At 48.0% G+C, this 17842-nt stretch overlaps 3 protein-coding genes across 7 annotated transcripts; 1 reads left to right on the top strand and 2 right to left on the bottom strand.

Moving 5' to 3' along the window:
- Nucleotides 1-266: 266 nt before the first annotated feature.
- Nucleotides 267-2518, bottom strand: ccr9a (chemokine (C-C motif) receptor 9a). Of its 2 annotated transcripts, none has more exons than XM_030363838.1 (3): nt 2388-2518; nt 2068-2175; nt 267-1799 (listed from the first exon to the last, which is right to left on the bottom strand). In XM_030363838.1, the coding sequence occupies exons 2-3, from the start codon at nt 2107-2109 to the stop codon at nt 696-698; spliced, it is 1146 nt and encodes a 381-aa protein (XP_030219698.1). In that variant the 5' UTR covers nt 2110-2175; nt 2388-2518; the 3' UTR covers nt 267-695. The 2 variants fall into 2 exon arrangements, with proteins under 2 accessions (XP_030219698.1, XP_030219699.1); XM_030363839.1 differs by having other exon boundaries at nt 2068-2109; nt 2388-2510.
- A 1790-nt stretch (nt 2519-4308) lies between these two features.
- Nucleotides 4309-9310, top strand: bfsp2 (beaded filament structural protein 2, phakinin). Of its 4 annotated transcripts, none has more exons than XM_030363843.1 (7): nt 4309-5140; nt 5997-6079; nt 6617-6773; nt 7226-7387; nt 7752-7880; nt 8271-8537; nt 8830-9008. In XM_030363843.1, exons 1-6 carry the CDS (start codon nt 4688-4690, stop codon nt 8514-8516), a joined length of 1230 nt encoding a protein of 409 aa, XP_030219703.1. In that variant the 5' UTR covers nt 4309-4687; the 3' UTR covers nt 8517-8537; nt 8830-9008. The 4 variants fall into 4 exon arrangements, with proteins under 4 accessions (XP_030219703.1, XP_030219700.1, XP_030219701.1 ...); XM_030363840.1 differs by having other exon boundaries at nt 4312-5140; nt 8271-8512; nt 8830-9310; XM_030363841.1 differs by having other exon boundaries at nt 4314-5140; nt 7755-7880; nt 8271-8512; nt 8830-9310.
- A 182-nt stretch (nt 9311-9492) lies between these two features.
- Nucleotides 9493-17365, bottom strand: klhl18 (kelch-like family member 18). The gene is given in 11 exon segments (XM_030363844.1): nt 9493-10559; nt 10954-11065; nt 11404-11508; nt 12286-12337; nt 12340-12507; nt 13025-13161; nt 13484-13644; nt 13800-13998; nt 15322-15462; nt 15783-15913; nt 17111-17365. Coding segments are annotated over 11 exon segments (1728 nt in total). The 5' UTR covers nt 17246-17365; the 3' UTR covers nt 9493-10172.
- Nucleotides 17366-17842: the final 477 nt, after the last annotated feature.

The following is a 17842-nucleotide window of genomic DNA, read 5'->3' as shown; positions in this document are numbered from 1 at the left end:
TTCCAGTTAACCCTGTGTTGTCATAGCGACCTTGAACCTAAACCACAGTCTGGACTGTAGAGCTGTGGAGGTAGGCCTCCCCCCTAGGACCCCGGTCTGGACCATAGCCCTCCCCCTAGACCCGGTCTGGACCATAGGCCTCCCCCTAGACCAGGTCTGGACCGCAGAGCTCCAGACCTGCCTCAAGGTCAGTTCCACTTGGAATAAGGATGAATTGTGATTTGTTTTTTAAACACGGTAGTACCATTGAAGAATATGGAATCGTGTCACCTTTTAAAAAAATCTTTTATTCTCAGATCATCAAACATTTTTGAACAAAAAAGGTTTGGCTTTGTACAAGTGGCAGCATTCAGATATTATGGGATACGTCTTGACACATCATTCATATGTACATTAAAATTTTGGAATCTAGAAGACCCTTTTAAATAATACATAAACCCTTTCATGTTTTTAGATCTCCAGCAATATATACATAATGAACCTAAAACACTAGAGACTCTGAGAACCAAGACAAGGTCACAACTAAACAGAGCGGGAACCAGAGTTTCCTCTATTCGTCGGTCCCCAGTTGACCATGTCCACAGTCACACAAACAACAGTGTCAGTGTTAACCTGCAACAGAGAAGCCAGCCCTGTCTCTGAATGGACTCTGTTGGCCTGGGGGTCAAGAGAGAAGGGGACTGTCCTGAAAGGGTTTAAAGCGACAGAGTGTGGGTGTTGTCCGGGTCCGATAGCATGGAGGCCCGCGACAGAGGGGCTTTATTGCTGAGGTTACTGAGTGGACGCGTGGACGGCCAACACCGGTACGCCTGGAGAACCCTCACCATGTCCTTCTGGAACCGCACCCCCACAAAGGCGTAGAGGAAGGGATTGATGCACGCATGCACATAGGCCAGGCTCTTCAGCAACTGCCCCGCGATGTCAAGGCGCTTGATCTGGTCGCAGTTGGCCATGGTCACGTTGTTGGCCAGTGTGGCCTCCAGCATCAGGCTGCAGTTGTACGGCAGCTTGGAGAGAACAAACACCGCCACCACCACAAGGATGACGCGCATGGCCTTGTGCTTGCCAAAGTTGCGGGCCTTCAGAAGAGTGTAGACGATCATGGAGTAACAGAACACCATGATGAGGAAGGGCAGGCAGAAACCCATAATAATCTGAATAGCCAGTACCAGGACCTTGGTTCTGTTCCCATTCCCTCCAGGGAACACCATCCTGCAGTACTTTGTCTCCTCATAATCCTTGATGTTGGAGAAGATAAACTCTGGGAGGGCCAGGACCAGAGCCAGCAGCCACACAGCACCGCAAACCAGCTTGCTGTAGCAGAGCCGCTGGCTTTTGGAGTTCTGTGCGCTGGTGGTCTTCACGATCACCACATAGCGGTCTGCGCTGATGCAGGTGAGCAGCATTGTGCTGCTGAACAGGTTGATCTTGTACAGGGCCGAGTTGACCCTGCAGAGGCCCAGACCGAAGTTCCAACCCTGGGCAGCCTCTGTCGCCCAGAGGGGCAGCGTGCCCAGGAAGAGCAGGTCGGCCACAGCCAGATTCAGTAGGTACACGTCCGTCATGGTCTTCAGACGCTGGCGGAGGTGAAGGAAGGTCCACACCACCATCAGGTTGCCAAGCCCACCCACCACGGCGATGGTCCAGTAGAGGGGGGGTTCATACTGGGCTCTAAAGGCTCTGGCGGCAAAGCGGTCACAGTAGAACTCTGAGAAATCATAGTCGTCGTCTGTTGGAGTGATGGAGCCATAGTCCATGGTTGATGTCACCATGGACGTATAGTCCAGAGTAGAGGAATCCTGAGGAAACAGGAATAACAGAGACTGCTGTTTAAAATCCTCCAGACAAAGAGATAATCAGATGGCAAAGAGTGGAGACACTGGGACAGGTTAGTGTAGTGGCTAGTTACTTCTAGGAACAAAAAAAAAGGTACTGGGTTAGATTCCCAAGGCTTGCAATCTATCAGTAATCATCTAGAGCCTAACCCCTTCATGTAAATTTAAAAAGTGACCCCTCTTAGCAAGCATTTACTAAGGGGTATCAATAAGAAATCATATGGTTTCCTACCTGGATCGCCCAATCGGTGCTCATTTCAGCAGTTGATGTCATCTTTGAAGAAAGATGTGAACAAGCTCGGAGTGAGGGGGGATATCCAAAGATATTTTGATATTTCCACTTTGCAAAACAAATGCAATTAAGTCACAAAGTGCATCCTCTTAACAATGTCCTTGATTAGGCTTTCATGCAGAGTGTGAGCGAATAAGCACATGAATAATGACAGTAAAGTTGGACCAAAACATTACTATTGCACCAGTAATATATATTGTTTTTATATATTATATGATACATATTAAATATAAATGTGTACAGATAAAGGGTACACTTACGTTTGAGCTGAGCAGGCATATGTCAGAAGTAGGGTTTGCGGTGTGTGATACTCGTGCCGCTGACTTAGAGAAGTCTGATAGTAGACTGGGAGGGAACAGTGGTGACGTTGTGGGTGGAAGACAAAAGTAGAAGTATCTCACGCTACCTGCCCCCCTCCAGACTCTGACGTATCCCGACTGTGATTTTGTAATTTTGTCATAGTAGCAGTTTGACCCTATAGGGGTCTCACAGGGTCTGTAAGCAGCATGGAGGGGGCTAGGCATCCTGCTCAAGGACGGCTGTTAGGTAGAAGGGTGATTGGGGTTTGAACCCAGACCTTTTTTTGACCATTTTCCTCTAGAGCATCTTCTTATGCTATTCTCCTATTTATTTTTTTGCCTATTCTCTTCATCGTCTTAAATCATATTATTTATCTTTGACATATTCTATATATTCTATCTTTCGCATGCTTCAATGATCTATGATCGTGATTAACTTATTTGTCATTTGATCTATCTTCAACATATTCTGTATCTTCAACGATTTACTTTAACTATCTTCAGCATATTATATTATATTATCTTCAGTGTATAATTTTTTGCATCTTCAGCATATTATATTTTGTATCTTCAACATTGAAAGTGTGTCAACAGTAGCTGTGTTGGAAATCGTTCCCTATTCACTCACTCACTATTCCCTTCATAGTGTTTATTATATAGTGTACTATATAGGGAACTAACAAAGGAGAATTCAAACCAGCTCCACAGGTGCTGTCAGTGAAACTAGGAGGCGGCATCGTGACCTGGGGTGAAGATAAGCTTGTCGATTTCGATAACTTCTCTATATTCAGAGATGAAGGGAACAGTACCTCTCTATTAGGCCTATGTTTCTTTGTTTCCCTATTTAAATAACTTCGTGACTGTGTATGCATATATCATCTAGACGTCACTCTTGCCTGGGCGGTTGCCATGGTAATAAGGGGGACGGTTGACTGGTGGGTTACTATGACGCACCTTCACACTGACACCAAAAAAAGGGAAGACTTTGGTCTGCGAGCATTGCAGTGTGGGTTTACTCATGGGCAGTGTGTGGCCCTATGAACGTGCGTCTCTGTTGGCAAACAATGTCCCTTTTCAAACACTTCCTGTGGGTAGGGACCACACATGCGAAGCGTGATCCCAGTCAGATGTTTGGCTGTCATCGGGCAGCCCATCATCTGAGAGCATCGTTCGGGCCGGGGTGTTGATTAGCGCTTCAAATATTGTTCATATCTTAGTTGTGTCCGAGTATTTTCTATTTTCAGCTTCTTCTGTTATTTATAACAGCCTCTAATTAACGCTATCCTTATTAGGAAGCATTTGGTACGATCATCTTGTAAATATAACATTTCATTTTGTCAAGCGTCTTTGAGTCTTAGAAAAGCCCTATATACGTCTTATGTATTATTATTATAATTATTATTATTATAAATAATATTATATATTATTAATAATAACAATAATAATAATGAATAACTGTAACATTTTTAACTAAGAAAACTTGTCAAACGCATAGTTGTTTCATTCTTCAACTTCCGCTTTCAACTGTCGTTAGGCTGAGTTCACGGATGGCGTGACTAGACGACTAATGTGGTGGGGAAATACACATGTCAGTTTCACAGAGACAGCCTCACGCAACACCTCGTGACTGCATGCAAAAATACATTTATCAGAAGTTTTTCACACGTTTTCACCCTTGAGAAACTTTTGTTTTTAAGACCAGCTACTGGATGAGTGCGTCAACCCTTTGTAGACACCTGGGTAGGCTAGGTGCTACCGTGCTAAAGCACACACACACACACACACACACACACACACACACACACACACACCACACACACACACACACACACACAACACCACACACACACACACACACACACTGAAATGAAATCTTTATACATATTATGCATATACTCATATAGATACATACATGCATAGAGATACATGCATAAATATGTGTGTATACCCATCTCTCAGTCTCCATGTGGTGCTGGTGGAGGTACAGAAGGCTGGTATGAAAGAGGCTCTTGGTTCTTCTGCGTCATGGAGCCTTCCTGACAGAGCCTCAGTGCTGAGGCAGCTCTCCCAAAACACAAAGCCCCCTGCAGCCGCTAGAAGGCCCAGCCCGGCCACCCCGCTCACAAACACCCCTGCAGAACAAAGAGCTGCCGCTTTCCAGAAGGCCTGGTGACCATAAAGAGCCCGGAGCCGCAGCTCTCTGGCTGTTTACAACACAGGTCGTTGCAGCTTCTTCATCACACCTCCAGCCTCACCACACCATGCCTCTTCCTCGACGCCGATCCTCCTTCCTGGGGCAGCCCTCCTCCCCCAGCGCCCCGACCGCCAACGCCGCCGCCGGCAGGATGGGCTTCGCGGCGGGCGGCACCACGGCCCCCCGGGGGGTATTTGTGGGCAGCGCGCCCCACATGGGCGTGGCGTCCTCCGGCCTGGGGACGCGGGTGTCGCGCCGCGCCCTGGGCATCAGCAGCGTGTTCCTGCAGGGCATGCGGAGCAGCGCCGTGGCGGTGGTGCCGCGCGCCGGCGAGCGCGCCCACGCCGGGGCCTCACAGGGCCTCAACGGCTGCCTGATGGAGTACCGGGACAAGGTGCGGGCCCTGGAGCAGCTGAACCAGCAGCTGGAGGAGCAGATCCGCCTGGGCCTGGACCGCAAGGCCTCCAGCGCAGGGTCCTGGGGGGCCCTGAGGAGAGACTGGGAGGACGTCTACAGACAGGTAGGGGAGAGAGACGATTGGGGAGAGAGACGGGTAGGGGAGAGAGACGGGTAGGGGAGAGAGACGGGTAGGTGAAGGAACAGAGGGAGCAGAGAGACAGGTGGGAGAGAGAGACGAGTAGGTGAAGGAACAGATAGGGAGCAGAGAGACAGGTAGGAGAGAGACGGGTAGGTGAAGGAACAGACAGGGAGCAGAGAGACGGGTAGGTGAATGAACAGAAAGGGAGCAGAGAGACAGGTAGGGGAGAGAGACGAGTAGGTGAAGGAACAGATAGGGAGCAGAGAGACAGGTAGGAGAGAGACGGGTAGGTGAAGGAACAGACAGGGAGCAGGGAGACGGGTAGGTGAATGAACAGAAAGGGAGCAGAGAGACAGGTAGGGGAGAGAGACGAGTAGGTGAAGGAACAGATAGGGAGCAGAGAGACAGGTAGGAGAGAGACGGGTAGGTGAAGGAACAGACAGGGAGCAGAGAGACGGGTAGGTGAATGAACAGAAAGGGAGCAGAGAGACAGGTAGGAGAGAGACACAGGTAGATAGATGAAGACACAGGGAGCAGAGAGACAGGTAGGTGAATGAACAGACAGGCAGCAGAGAGACAGGTAGATACATGAACAGACAGGGAGTAGAGAGAAGATAGGTAGATGTGCAAACAGGAGCAGAGAGACAGGTAGGATACAGAGACAAGACAAGAGAGGGAGACATGCTGGAGACAGGTTGATTTTTAACAGAGAGACAGACCGGTAGCAGAAAGGATGGAAAGAGAAAGAGAGGGACAGGTAGAAAGGACTTCATGTGTATAAAACAGTAGTGACCTCCGGACTGGAGACAGGTGCTTAGCAGTCTCTCTGTCTCCTTAGGTGAGTGAGGCCTTTCTGGACAACGCCAGGCTGATGCTGCAGACGGAGAACGTCCAAGCCAGCGCTGAGGACTTCAAGGACAGGTGAGATGAGCGTCTCATGGCACCGCTCCACTGTGGACTCGTACCGAACTTGAACCCACTATTCCACTGCCAACAGCTTTAAGCTATGGGTCCCTCCCAGCACTTCAACCTGACCTCAAGTCTGGTCATCTGAAACAGACTAGGTGTCTCAATCCCATCAGTCAGCTGTAACGTCAGTGATGTTGTGATCACGGTTGTCCTTTTCCGAGCAACAAGATGTTGTGCAAGAGGAAACTAAGTCTCTAACCTGATTGTGTTGTGTAACGTCTCAAAAAGGAAGCATGACTTAACTAGTACAAAATAGATTTGATCACAAAAAAAACAAAAACTCATGTTGTAGTCTAATCTTTGTAATTTCTATCTGTGCACGCGTGCATGTGTGTGCATGCACGTATGCCTGTATGCATGCCTGTGTGGATGTGCATTCATGTGTGCCCGTGTGTATGCGTGTGTGCCCGTGTGGGTGTATGCGTGCCCGTGTGGGTGTATGTGTGCCCGTGTGTGCATGCGTGCCCGTGTGTGCATGCATGTTTCCAGGTATGACAACGAGCAACCCTTCCGGAAGGCTGTGGAGGAGGAGATCAGCTCTCTCTACAAGGTGATGGAGGACGCCCGCGAGACCCAGGCTGACCTGGAGCAGCAGATGGAGAACATGAGAGCCGAGATCCAGGACCTGGAGCAGAACCACGAGGAGGTGCGTCCACAACCTCCGGGGAGGCGGGACGGTGGACGTCATCGACCCGGGGTTGTATGCTGCGAGTCCTGTCATTGGTCTGAGGATTTGACGAATTGATGTTGCAGTACCAGAAGATTTTTTCCATACATGTGTATGAGGCGCTGATCTCTCATAGTAACCAACACCTTGTTAGTTAGTTAACTACAGTAGGTCTTGGTTGGAAGCAACTGACAAATGAATGTCAGTTCAATGTAACTGCAAGAATTACAACCACTATATCATAATAATGCATACAATATGTATAGCATAGCCATACAAACAGGTTCTTAAAGGAGAAGGGTAGTCCAGTCGTTAGGGGGTTTGAATCCCAGCTGAAATGTTCAGGAAGTCAATGAGGCTCCTCGTGCCATGTGTCAGTCTGGATGACCCCACATGCTCCCTGATCCAGTCCTCTGATCCCGTGTCTGCAGGACGTCAGGGTTCTGTACCACCAGATGGCCGGCCTTGATGTGGACGAGTCAGAGGCTCCGATCCAGACCAACCTGGACCAGATCCTGGCCTACATCAGGTCCCACTGGGAGAAGGTCATCGAGAGGAACCGCGCCGAGACCGACAACTACCTGGAGTACAAGGTACAGACTGCTTCCTAGATTACAGGATACAGATTATTCCCTGGAAAACAAGGTACAGACTCCTCCCTAAAATACAGGACACATACTATTACCTGGAATACAAGGTAGAGACTACTCCCTAGAATAAGGAAACATTACAGACTACTACCTAGAACACAAACAGACTACTACCTCCAATACAGGATACAGACTACTGCCTAGAATACATACAGACCACAACATAGAATACAGACTAGTTATTTACAAGATACAGATTACTAACTAGTATTTAGGGTACAGACTACTAATACAGTATACAATCTAGTCACTATTATACTATAACAGAAGAGTAGCTAGTCGACCATAACATAATGTTTGTGTTCAGCAGGAAGGCGGTCTGGGCGGTAAGATGAGTCGCGGGCAGGAAGAGATGGAGGGCCTGAAGACCCAGTGTTCAGAGTCGGGCTGCAAGATCCAGTCTCTCCAGGCCGAGACAGAGTCCATCAGAGCCCTGGTGAGCCCAGCACACCCGGACACACTCTGCGAGGCCTAGAAACATACACTTAATCAACAAACCGTAAATGAGGGCTACCCATGCCACCATGACCCAACTGTGGATGTCCGGGATACAACTAATGTTTTCGGTTTACGGTGTAAAAAATAGATGATATGAATTATTAACGTGAAAAGGATGGGTTCTTGGCTCTGCCTGGTGGAGGGGTCCCTGAGCGAAAGACTCAATATATCAGTTCATGCATTGAGGTATTGAATGCTGATTGTGGTATTGATGCTCTTCATGCAATACCTTATTGTAAGTCTGTTTGGATAAAAGCGACAGCTAAATGAATGCAATGTAATGACATTAGTTTCGAACTCAAAAAGTCTGAATCGTTTTTTTCTACAGAAACGAGGACTGGAGAACTCGCTGAGCGACGCCAGGCACTGGCACGACATCGAGCTGCAGAACCTGGGCTCCGTGGTCGGCAAGCTGGAGGCGGAGCTGAGCGAGGTGCGCGGCGACATCGACCAGCAGCGCCGCGACTACGATACGCTGATGAGCAACAAGACTCGCCTGGAGCAGGAGATCGGCGCCTATCACGGCATCCTTGACTGGGAGGAGAGACGCTACCAGCCCTGCCACGCCACGTGAGACACGCAGTTAGCTAGAAAGGTGGTTAGCTTGACTGACGGTAAGCTGGCCCTACAGAACTTAGCTAGAGTGACTGTTCTGTAAAATAAAGTTTGCACATTCTATTTCTTATATCAGTTATTCTGTAATCTTGTACCGTAGCCTAAAACCACAGATGGGGCACAGGTGTTGGTCTCTTTGTGACAAAACTGGATTTTATATTTTGAAAAAAAGTGGGAATGAAGTTGGTAGCTTCATTATTTTTTTTGTTATTATTGGAAGATATAAGCCTGGTACAGAGAATCTGTAATGAATGACAAAAACCTCCCGACAGGACCTCATCCACTCCCTGTGAGACCCAAGGCGCCACAAAAACAACCCAAATCTCCAATGCCAGCCCAGCACAATAGAGACCCCCCAGACATCTAGACGAGGACCACCACCTGGTTTACAAGTTCTGCTGTGAATCCAGAAACCTGAAGCACTAGCATCTTGATTAAATAGTGAACCGTTATCCGACAGAATATCCCAGGATAGTTCTGGGTGGGGGGCGTGTGGACCTCGTGTTTAGTGGCATGTAGGCATACTCAAATCTAAAATGTACTAGCTATATTCAAAACATTTACAGGTTTACTGTTTCATTTTTTACCTTGTGACCTTGAACTTCGAAATACATGGTTGTTGATATATTTTCCTCTGATGGAATAATAACCGAATGCACTGTTCCTTTCCTTATGATTAGGTTAAGAATGAAAAAAAAATGTAATGCATTGAAAAAAATAAAATAAAGTACCAAATACCAAATTGTACTTGAATGTTGGGTCGTCTGAAATGACTGAATGCAATTATTATTGGATGTCAGAAAAAATGCTGAAATTAAAGTTATATAACTTTTGACTTCTACTTAGCCCTTACAATTGCAATTTTTTCAAAGCAGTGAACTATTTTCAGATACATAAACTGATGGCTTATTTCTCAAGCAGGGAATGGCCGTAAACAGTTTAAATATTGTAACTTTTATGCACAGTTTAAAAAACGTGAGGAAGATGACAGGAAGGAGCTCAGCAGTCCCACTGTCCAATTGGACAACAGCAGTGCAGCGGGCGTTTCTCAAAACACAGCTCAACAGTTGTGTGATCGGCCCCATAGTTCTGTGATGACATGTGTGTAGATAAAATAAATAGATTCAGAGGCAGGTTTCCCATAAGGACGTGACTGTTTAAAAACAGATTCAAAGCAGTTCACCCTATTCAAGTCTCATTTCAATTCTTTTCCAAAAAACAGTCTCTTGCTATTCCGGTCAATACAGTCAAATGTAAAATCCATAATTACAGTCAAATCATATGCAGAACACCAACTAGTCCCACAAAAGGCCACTAAAGATTTTACGAAGAATCCCACAGTTCTACCCAACTGCTTCCTAACCAGGAATGTCTCTGAAGGGCTGCCGTAGGGCCGCGTCGACCTCCCAGCGAGTACCTACTCTGATCGCCATGGAGACATTACATGCGTGTGAATCGACAGTTTGTACACGTCTCCGCCGGCTGTCCGTGTGCCAGTGGCTGAGATGATGAGTCCGGGGGGTGGGGGGGGGGGGGGGGGGGGAGGAGAAGTTGGGAGGTCTAGTCGTCGTTGGAGACGGAGGAGGAGGAGGAGTAAGGGAGTGGAGGGGCGGAGCTAGGCAGGGTGAAGCGGCACGCATCCCACGCCGACTCCCCCCTCGTGCCACGCCATGGGCGCCAGGAAGGCCCAGTGGTTGGTGTCTGCGTTAAACGTCTCCACAGAGTTCAGGTTGGACTGGCCGTCGTATCCGCCCACGGCGTACAGGCGGCCGCACGTGGCCACCAGCGACACGCGGCTGCGCCGCGTGTTCATGGCCACCAGGTGGCTCCACTGGCCGGCGGCCGCGCTGTACACCTCCGCCCCGCTGAGGAAGCCCGAGCCGTCGTAACCGCCGGCGACGTACATGTGGCTGCCCAGGGCGGCGGCGCCGTGGCGACAGCGCTTGTTGATCATGGCCGACACCGGGTGCCAGCGATCCGTGTGGTGGTTGTAGAACTCCACCTGCAGGCGGGCAGGAGGAACAGCAGCTCGTTGAAACTGGAGGGGACACCGGGAGACACGACAACAACAGGCTCCATTCGTTTTGAATGGAGCTGGGTGGGAGGAGCTAAGCCTGGGCGTGGCTGCACTGGGAAGTGGACAACGCAAATGAGCAGCGATGCAAAGGACCTGCCGGGCATCTGCCCTGAGCGACACCGCCCTGGTCTGTGATCTGTGATGGAGAACGTGTTGGTTCTCTTCCAACAATGTAAGGTGCAGCTTAACAAATAGCAGCTTTTCGGACGTAATAATTACACGGATGTGTTTACATAATACTGGTGTTATGGTGTTAGTACTGCACTATTGTAGCAGCACTGTGTGTTCGTATCACGAAATTGACATCATCCAAACTGACCGTGTTAAAGATCTGCAGCCCGTCATGGCCGCCCGACACGAATATCCTCCCGTCGAACACGGTGACGCCCGCCGCGCTCCGACAAGCACTCATCTCCGTGACGACCGTCCACCTGACAGACAACAACAACACCAAAACAGCACGTCCGATGACAGGTTGTCATGGTTACAGTTAAAAGTTCACCGTTCAGGTGAATGAAGAGATCTCTAGAACGTGAATGCGTGTCACGGTTTTCTACAGTGGGGTCATGTTCATTGCCTTCTCATTTATATACTTAAATACTCTTGTGTGTTTGCTAAAGGGACATTGCCTGGGCTTCTTTATCGCTTTCAAACCGTTTCCCTGGTATTTCCCCATTAGGTGACTTATTTCGTCGAATAACTAACCCAAGTACCCATGCTGAGTCAAAAGGTCTTAACTGGGAGAGCGCAGCCGGTTAGTGGTACTCACCGGTCTGTTTCTGGGGAGTAGCACTCCACTGAGTTCAGGGAAGACTTGCCGTCGTAGCCTCCACACACGTAGATGTGGCCGTCAATCACCACGGTTCCCATGGCGCTGGGGAGAAAGAGTGCGTGAAAATAAGAGGGCGGGGGGGGGGGGGGGGGGGGGGGGGGGGGGGGGGGGGGGGGGGTGGGGGGGGGGGGGGGGGGGGGGGGGGGGGGGGGGGGGGGGGGGGGGGGGGGGGGGGGGGGGGGGGGGGGGGGGGGGGGGGGTGGGGGGGTGGGGAAACCCCAAGTACCTCTTGCTGTACAACGCATCATGTTCACGCTCAAGTGTATTCTTTCTTGTGATGAAGAGACATTGTGACCTTTTGAGTCAATTCAACCTCAACTGCTAGTAACGAAGTCAACAGGTCGAGTTGACTCAAAAGATCTTAATAAGCAGATCTTATCAAATTAAAATCAGAAAAACAAGGCCTATTAATATTATTTTCATGAAACCTTTATTTATTAATATTATTTTTCATGAAACCTTTTCTAGGAATTCTGAAATTCTGGAATTCTGTAGAGAATGATATTCAAATAACTACTCGAATCCAGCTACTGGTTTCTCCAAATTTCCTCAAATTTCCCATCCAAGAACCAGTGAAGCCCATTTGCGTACAACAAAGGCTTGTTTGAAAAGGAGGAAATGTAACATCAAATGTTTTTAAGAATGTTTGACAGCTTTAAAATACATTATTTATGTAAAATCATGCAAATCTATGCAAGGATGGCCGCCATCCAACTTCCACAAGATGGACGACACAGTGTGCAGCAGACCAGGATCAGCCCTACTCTCTGAACCCGTCGACAGTGTCTTGCACACTGACTAAGGCGTGTTTCCACCGACCTGCGCTGGCTGTTCATACTGGAAACCCGCGCCCATGTGTCCGTCTCCGGTTATATACCTCCACCGTGCTGAGCCGCGATTGGCCATCAAATCCCCAATGGCGTACAGCAGCCCCGTTGACAACAGTCACGCCCACCCTGCTCCGTGACGTTTTCATTGGCTGGCATCGCTCCCAAAAGTTTCCGATAGGGTCAAAGACCTCCGCAATGTTTTAACGAGTCCCTGAACGAAGAAGAGAAACAGAACTCAGCATGTCTCCATCTGAGGTGATTTATTGATTTGAATAGTTGAGGCAATCCTCTCATTATTTGCCAATATGTTAAATGTGTAGTTTAAACTCCCATTTTAGTTAAATTAGAGATTGACAGTTGAAGCGATTAACAAATTACAATTAACAGAAAACACTGGTTTCTTAATCCCAGAAGGGAATTCATGTGTTTTAAGAGCAAGAACTAAACACAACTGTTGGTTATGTACATGGAAAATCTATGTACATGACCACAGATAGTCCGTCATCCATCACATACCACGAGCTAAATGTGAAGCCACAGCGAGGATAAAACAGCCATGTTCTGAAACAGTTTGTCCGTGATCCATCAACATACTGTATTTCAAGTTTTACAGAAGATAAAACAGCTGTGTTTTATAGCAAATAGTTTACTGATGGATCAAAGACTATCCCCTACATGTCAGTCTGGGGAGGACAGGGCAGCAGTGTGGCCTGCCAGGCGGGTCGTACCAGAGCTGTTGAGGCCTCCCACGGCGTAGATGAGGCCCGTGATGGAGGTGCAGCAGCGCGGGCGCGTCTTGAAGGCCGGCAGGTGGGGCCGGCGGTCGGGCATGAGATGAAAGTCTTTGGCTTCGTCCACCAGGTCTCTGGAGGAAACAGGAAGCACAGCGGCGGACGCACGCCGTCAGTACCAGGTTAAAAGCCACTTCCAGTTAGACATTTTGAACGAAATCGCAGAGAATTTAGACGCCATTTGACCTACTATTCTGTAATTCAGCCGAGGCTTTATCCAAAGCTATTAACGTTCGGCGTCTTTCTCAAGGAATCCTACAGGTAGTCAGGTAGGGATAGGCTATAGGGACCTCTAGGGACATGTGAATCGAGCCCAGTCATTTTGGTCCGGCCACGGCCCCATCCTTTCACCAGGAAATGACGGGAAGTGAATCCTCACCCGCTGACGTCACTCACCGACATTTATGACAGCAGCGCACCAGCTCCTCCTGCTGGACGCGGTCCGCTAGGAACTGCGGCCGGCACAGCGGGAGGCGGATCTTGGACAGGAGCTCTGGCAGCAGCACCTCCCGCTCCTTCGGGTCATGCCGGACCCAGGCCAAGACCGCCTCAAACACCTAGGGGATGCGGGTGCACATGCACGGGCGGGCACGCGCACGCGCACACGCACACACACACACACACACACACACGTTAAGTTCAGACCCAAATGAGAGCTCGTGATATTTCAATCTTCGCGCATCAAAGGTCTGACCTTTGACCCCTGACCCACCTGCTCCTCCGCCTTGATGTTGAGCTCATCGCAGCCCACCAGCTCCACCAGCTCCTCCCCCCGCAGGCTCAGGAACTCCTCCGACAGTGACACCTCCGCAAAGTGCTGGTGGACGAAGCAGTTGGCCGAGTCGTACAGCGTCGTGCACATCATGGTCTCGGCAAACTGCCGCACGCCCAGGCAGTTCTTTGGGTGAAGCCTTCGGAACCGGAGGAGGAGAGGGTTAGGACGGAGGCTTCTGTTAAGGCTGATTAAACACATTGGTCGGGCAGCATGGAATTAGGGCTGGGATTTTTTCGGTTTAAACGATTAATTTGCATTTTTACTTTGCTATGGTTTGTGAAATGGCTGAACCGAAAAGTCGTGTTTTTTTTTTTTTTGTTTTTTCTTCTCAAAAACAGGTTTGGGGGATAACATTTGAACGGTGGGACGTCATTACACGAAATTTCGCGGGGTTGGTCAGTCTTGCGTGCTGAACGTAGTGACGATATTTGACGTGAAAGCCTTCCGTGGTTTTCGAGGAAATCGCTGTGTTTCAATCGTCCCCTGTTCCATTCGACCCGGATCTCCCCTACCATAAAAATGTCCACGAACACAGATGAAGAACTCATTCATAAAAAGGGTGCTACTTCAGTTGTATGGAAGTGGTTCGGGTACAAGCAGTCAGACATAGAACAAACTGTTCCGTGTAAGGTTTGTAGAAAGTCGATCGCATTTTACACGTTTTTCAGGGATGGCCTACAAGATCTTTTTTTTTCAGTTTGATCTAAAAAAATCTTTGCACAATAATAACAGTGGTGCTGATTTTATTTTTGTATCCTCGAACAACTGATTGGTTCACATAGGCCTAGATTACTTGGTAATATCATTTATTTTTATTGTGTTAATAAAGAAAATATGTATTTAAATTTTGCCTTGGTCTTTTTAATTTGTTTAGAGAAAACAGAAAAAAAAAATCAAGGTTTAAATCGTAAATTGTCCATTAGTTAGAAAAAATTTAGATTTTATTTTTAGGCCAAATCGCCCAGCCCTACATGGAATGATAGTACTGTAATTGTATTATCATGTATGACAGTGTCCATGTGGACAACGTACAGAATATTATCAACGTATCTGCCCTAATGAGAGTCTTTTACATCAGGATATTTAATCATTTGTGTGTTCGAATTTTTGCAGCGGAACCGCTTAATTTAAATACTTGATTTCTCAAACAAGGAGACGTAGTGGAATTTGACTCCAAAAAAGATGCTGTTCAGATATTGTGTACTCTTTCCGTCACACCTAAACTAAAACGGAATTTCCTTCCACAAAACTGTTTAAAAGACATTCAGAATCTCATGTTGTAGTGTACGCACGCAAACGGAGGGCATTTGAAAACACTGACAGATTTCGAAAGCATTCTAAAGTAGCCGGCTTTACATTCGGCCGTCATGGCCTGGACATGGCCTTCGTCAACCGTATCAAACACCACTCCATCACTGGTTGTGGGGCAGAGAGTGGGACAAACAGGAGGACGGCTCACCTCTCCTGGAGGAAGGAGCAGCAGGCGTCCTTCACGTTCTGGAGCTGCAGGAAGCTGGCACCGATCAGCAGGCACTGGACGTTCTGCTGGTCGATGGCCACGTGGCCGTTGTATGCAAAGTTTATAAGAGACTCTAGTGCACTGGGAGAGAATAGCAACGTTTAGAATTCAACTGGTGGACATTGGGAGCTAGCCAGTACAACCACAGACTTTTACTGATGGACAATGGGAGATGCCCACTACAACAACAGTCTTCTACTGGTGGAAACTGGGAGCTACCTAGTACAATCACAGTCTTCTACTGTTGGACACTGGCAGGCTGCCAAGTCCAACCCCAGTCTTCGACCGGTGGACACGCGGGGAGCTGCCCAGTACAACCAGTCTTCTTCTGGTGGGCACTGGGAGAAGCCCAGTACGACCATCAGTGGTGTACAGTGGGTGTATCGTGTGCCTGGGCTCACCTGGGGTCCATGCCCTGCATGACGATCTCGTCCTGTTTGCACTCCACCATGTCGTTGGTGAACATGGCGTGGAAGTAGGGTATGGACGCCGCCAGGACGATCCGGTGGGCGCTGAACTTGTGATCCCCGACCTACCGGAGGAGACAGACCGACGTCACTTCCCCTCAATGTACTTAACACAGAACCTGATGTACTTATGCCCATGCGAGGGCTGCATAGAATTAATGACTACCAAAATGACTACCACTGCCGATATGTGTCGTATTGCATCATTAGATCTCATGAAAATTTAATGGAGAAATTGACACTTTTCATGAATCAATAACATAATTCAATCTCATGCTGTATTTATATTAGGAAATTATACCAGTGGACACCCAACTCATGATAACTTGATAAAACCACACATCCATATTAGTTGGTTGACATTGATTATGTGATACACGGTGTACAGAGCTGCTTGATGTTAAATCCCCCCCCCCCCCCGGGATAAACCATTGATTTAATCTAGCATAATCCTGATTACAATAATATGTAGGTCAGCGGTAAAGCTTTCCCTTCCAGCTAGGAAACACCCAACCTCAGAGAGGTATTCCACCTGTGTTTTCTCATGACGTCTTCTTTTGACAAAAGAAAAAATTATAATTATAATATACTGTCTGTCAACACAGTCAATTAAAAAAAGGAAATTTTGGGCATAATAATTTGCCAATGTGTACGAATGTACTGCTGTTGACCAATAGTGGTCCAGTGAAAGTGAACCCATTGCATCCTGTTTGGGTCATCTTTAGGGAAGTTAACTAGCTAGGTTAGAGTTTGTCACCACTGGCCATCTCTAGTGAAGTAACAAAGGAAGGGCTCAACACGGGCTGCACAATAAGTGTGGATAGGGGACTTTGCCCACTCAGCTGACAGGAAATTTAGGCTCAATCGTTTCTCCAAATTACCTTCCAGTTGTTTCCGTTTCCTGACTATTGGCCACTTCCTGTTAAATGTCAATTTAATAATGAATTATTACCGGCGTAATGACAGTGAATAATTAATGCATAAGTTGAACTGAGGGATGGTGGCCACTGAATACAATGTTACCAGTTTGACACTTATCCCGTTCAGGTTGATCTCATACTTTATCTTCCGCATGACAAGCCCTCTGGTAACCATGGTAACCTCGCAAAACCTTAGCGTTAATTAAATGAAAAGCCTGCACCAATGGTGATTATGTACGAGCTGGTGAGTCCGCGTCATTAGCTTGTGTGTGTAGACGGGGTGTAAACTGGTGGCTAGCTAACTAGCCTTCAGGATCTACTAGTTCTTCTATCTTTGGTTACCTTGAGCGTCACGTCACACAGCTTCCCCTGCCGTCGGATCTCCTCCATGACGGCATATCCTCGACCGGGCAAATCATGGACCGAGAAGTGTACTAGATCCTCCAATTCTTCACATATAACGTCTCCCATCGTCATGAGGGTAACAGGTTCAGCGGGTCTCGTACTCGCATAGCAAGGGGCAGAGTGGCCGCGACGCTACACCGTAGGAGACAGGAAGCGCCGCGAACGACACCGGCCAGCTGACAGGGGTTTTCAAAGTAAAAGGCACAGCCGACACTATAACGATACTTGTTTCCCAGTCGTTCTACCATGGCTTTTCACTTTTTGACATATTGTCGATACACAAATGATTGAGCCTTGAATTTATAACTGTATTCAACTATTGATGTGAGGAGGATCACTTTTATTTTAAATGATCTCTAGATTACTGAGCATGTCTAACAACCGGATCAAATCGGTTTACTTATTTACGGCCTCCAAATCTAACCTCAACCCTAAATGACAGGCCCAGTGACATTCCATAACAACCTTTCAAACACCTGATACTCATCATGATTGGAATGCGTTTCACTCCAATCGAAGCCCGTTCTCATCAGTGGTGGGCATGGCTTCGAGGGCTGACCCAATCAACACTCACAACAGCCTCCTGGTGCCAGTTCAGTCTGAATGAATGTCATCAGCATTTATGCGTCAGCAGATAGCGATGCTTGGAAGTTGTAATCTTTTAAGACC

Source organism: Gadus morhua, chromosome 8 (assembly GCF_902167405.1).
Source record: "Gadus morhua chromosome 8, gadMor3.0, whole genome shotgun sequence".
NCBI lineage: Eukaryota > Metazoa > Chordata > Actinopteri > Gadiformes > Gadidae > Gadus > Gadus morhua.
The sequence above is the reverse complement of the archived record's forward strand: the minus strand, read 5'-3'. Positions and strand labels throughout refer to the sequence as shown.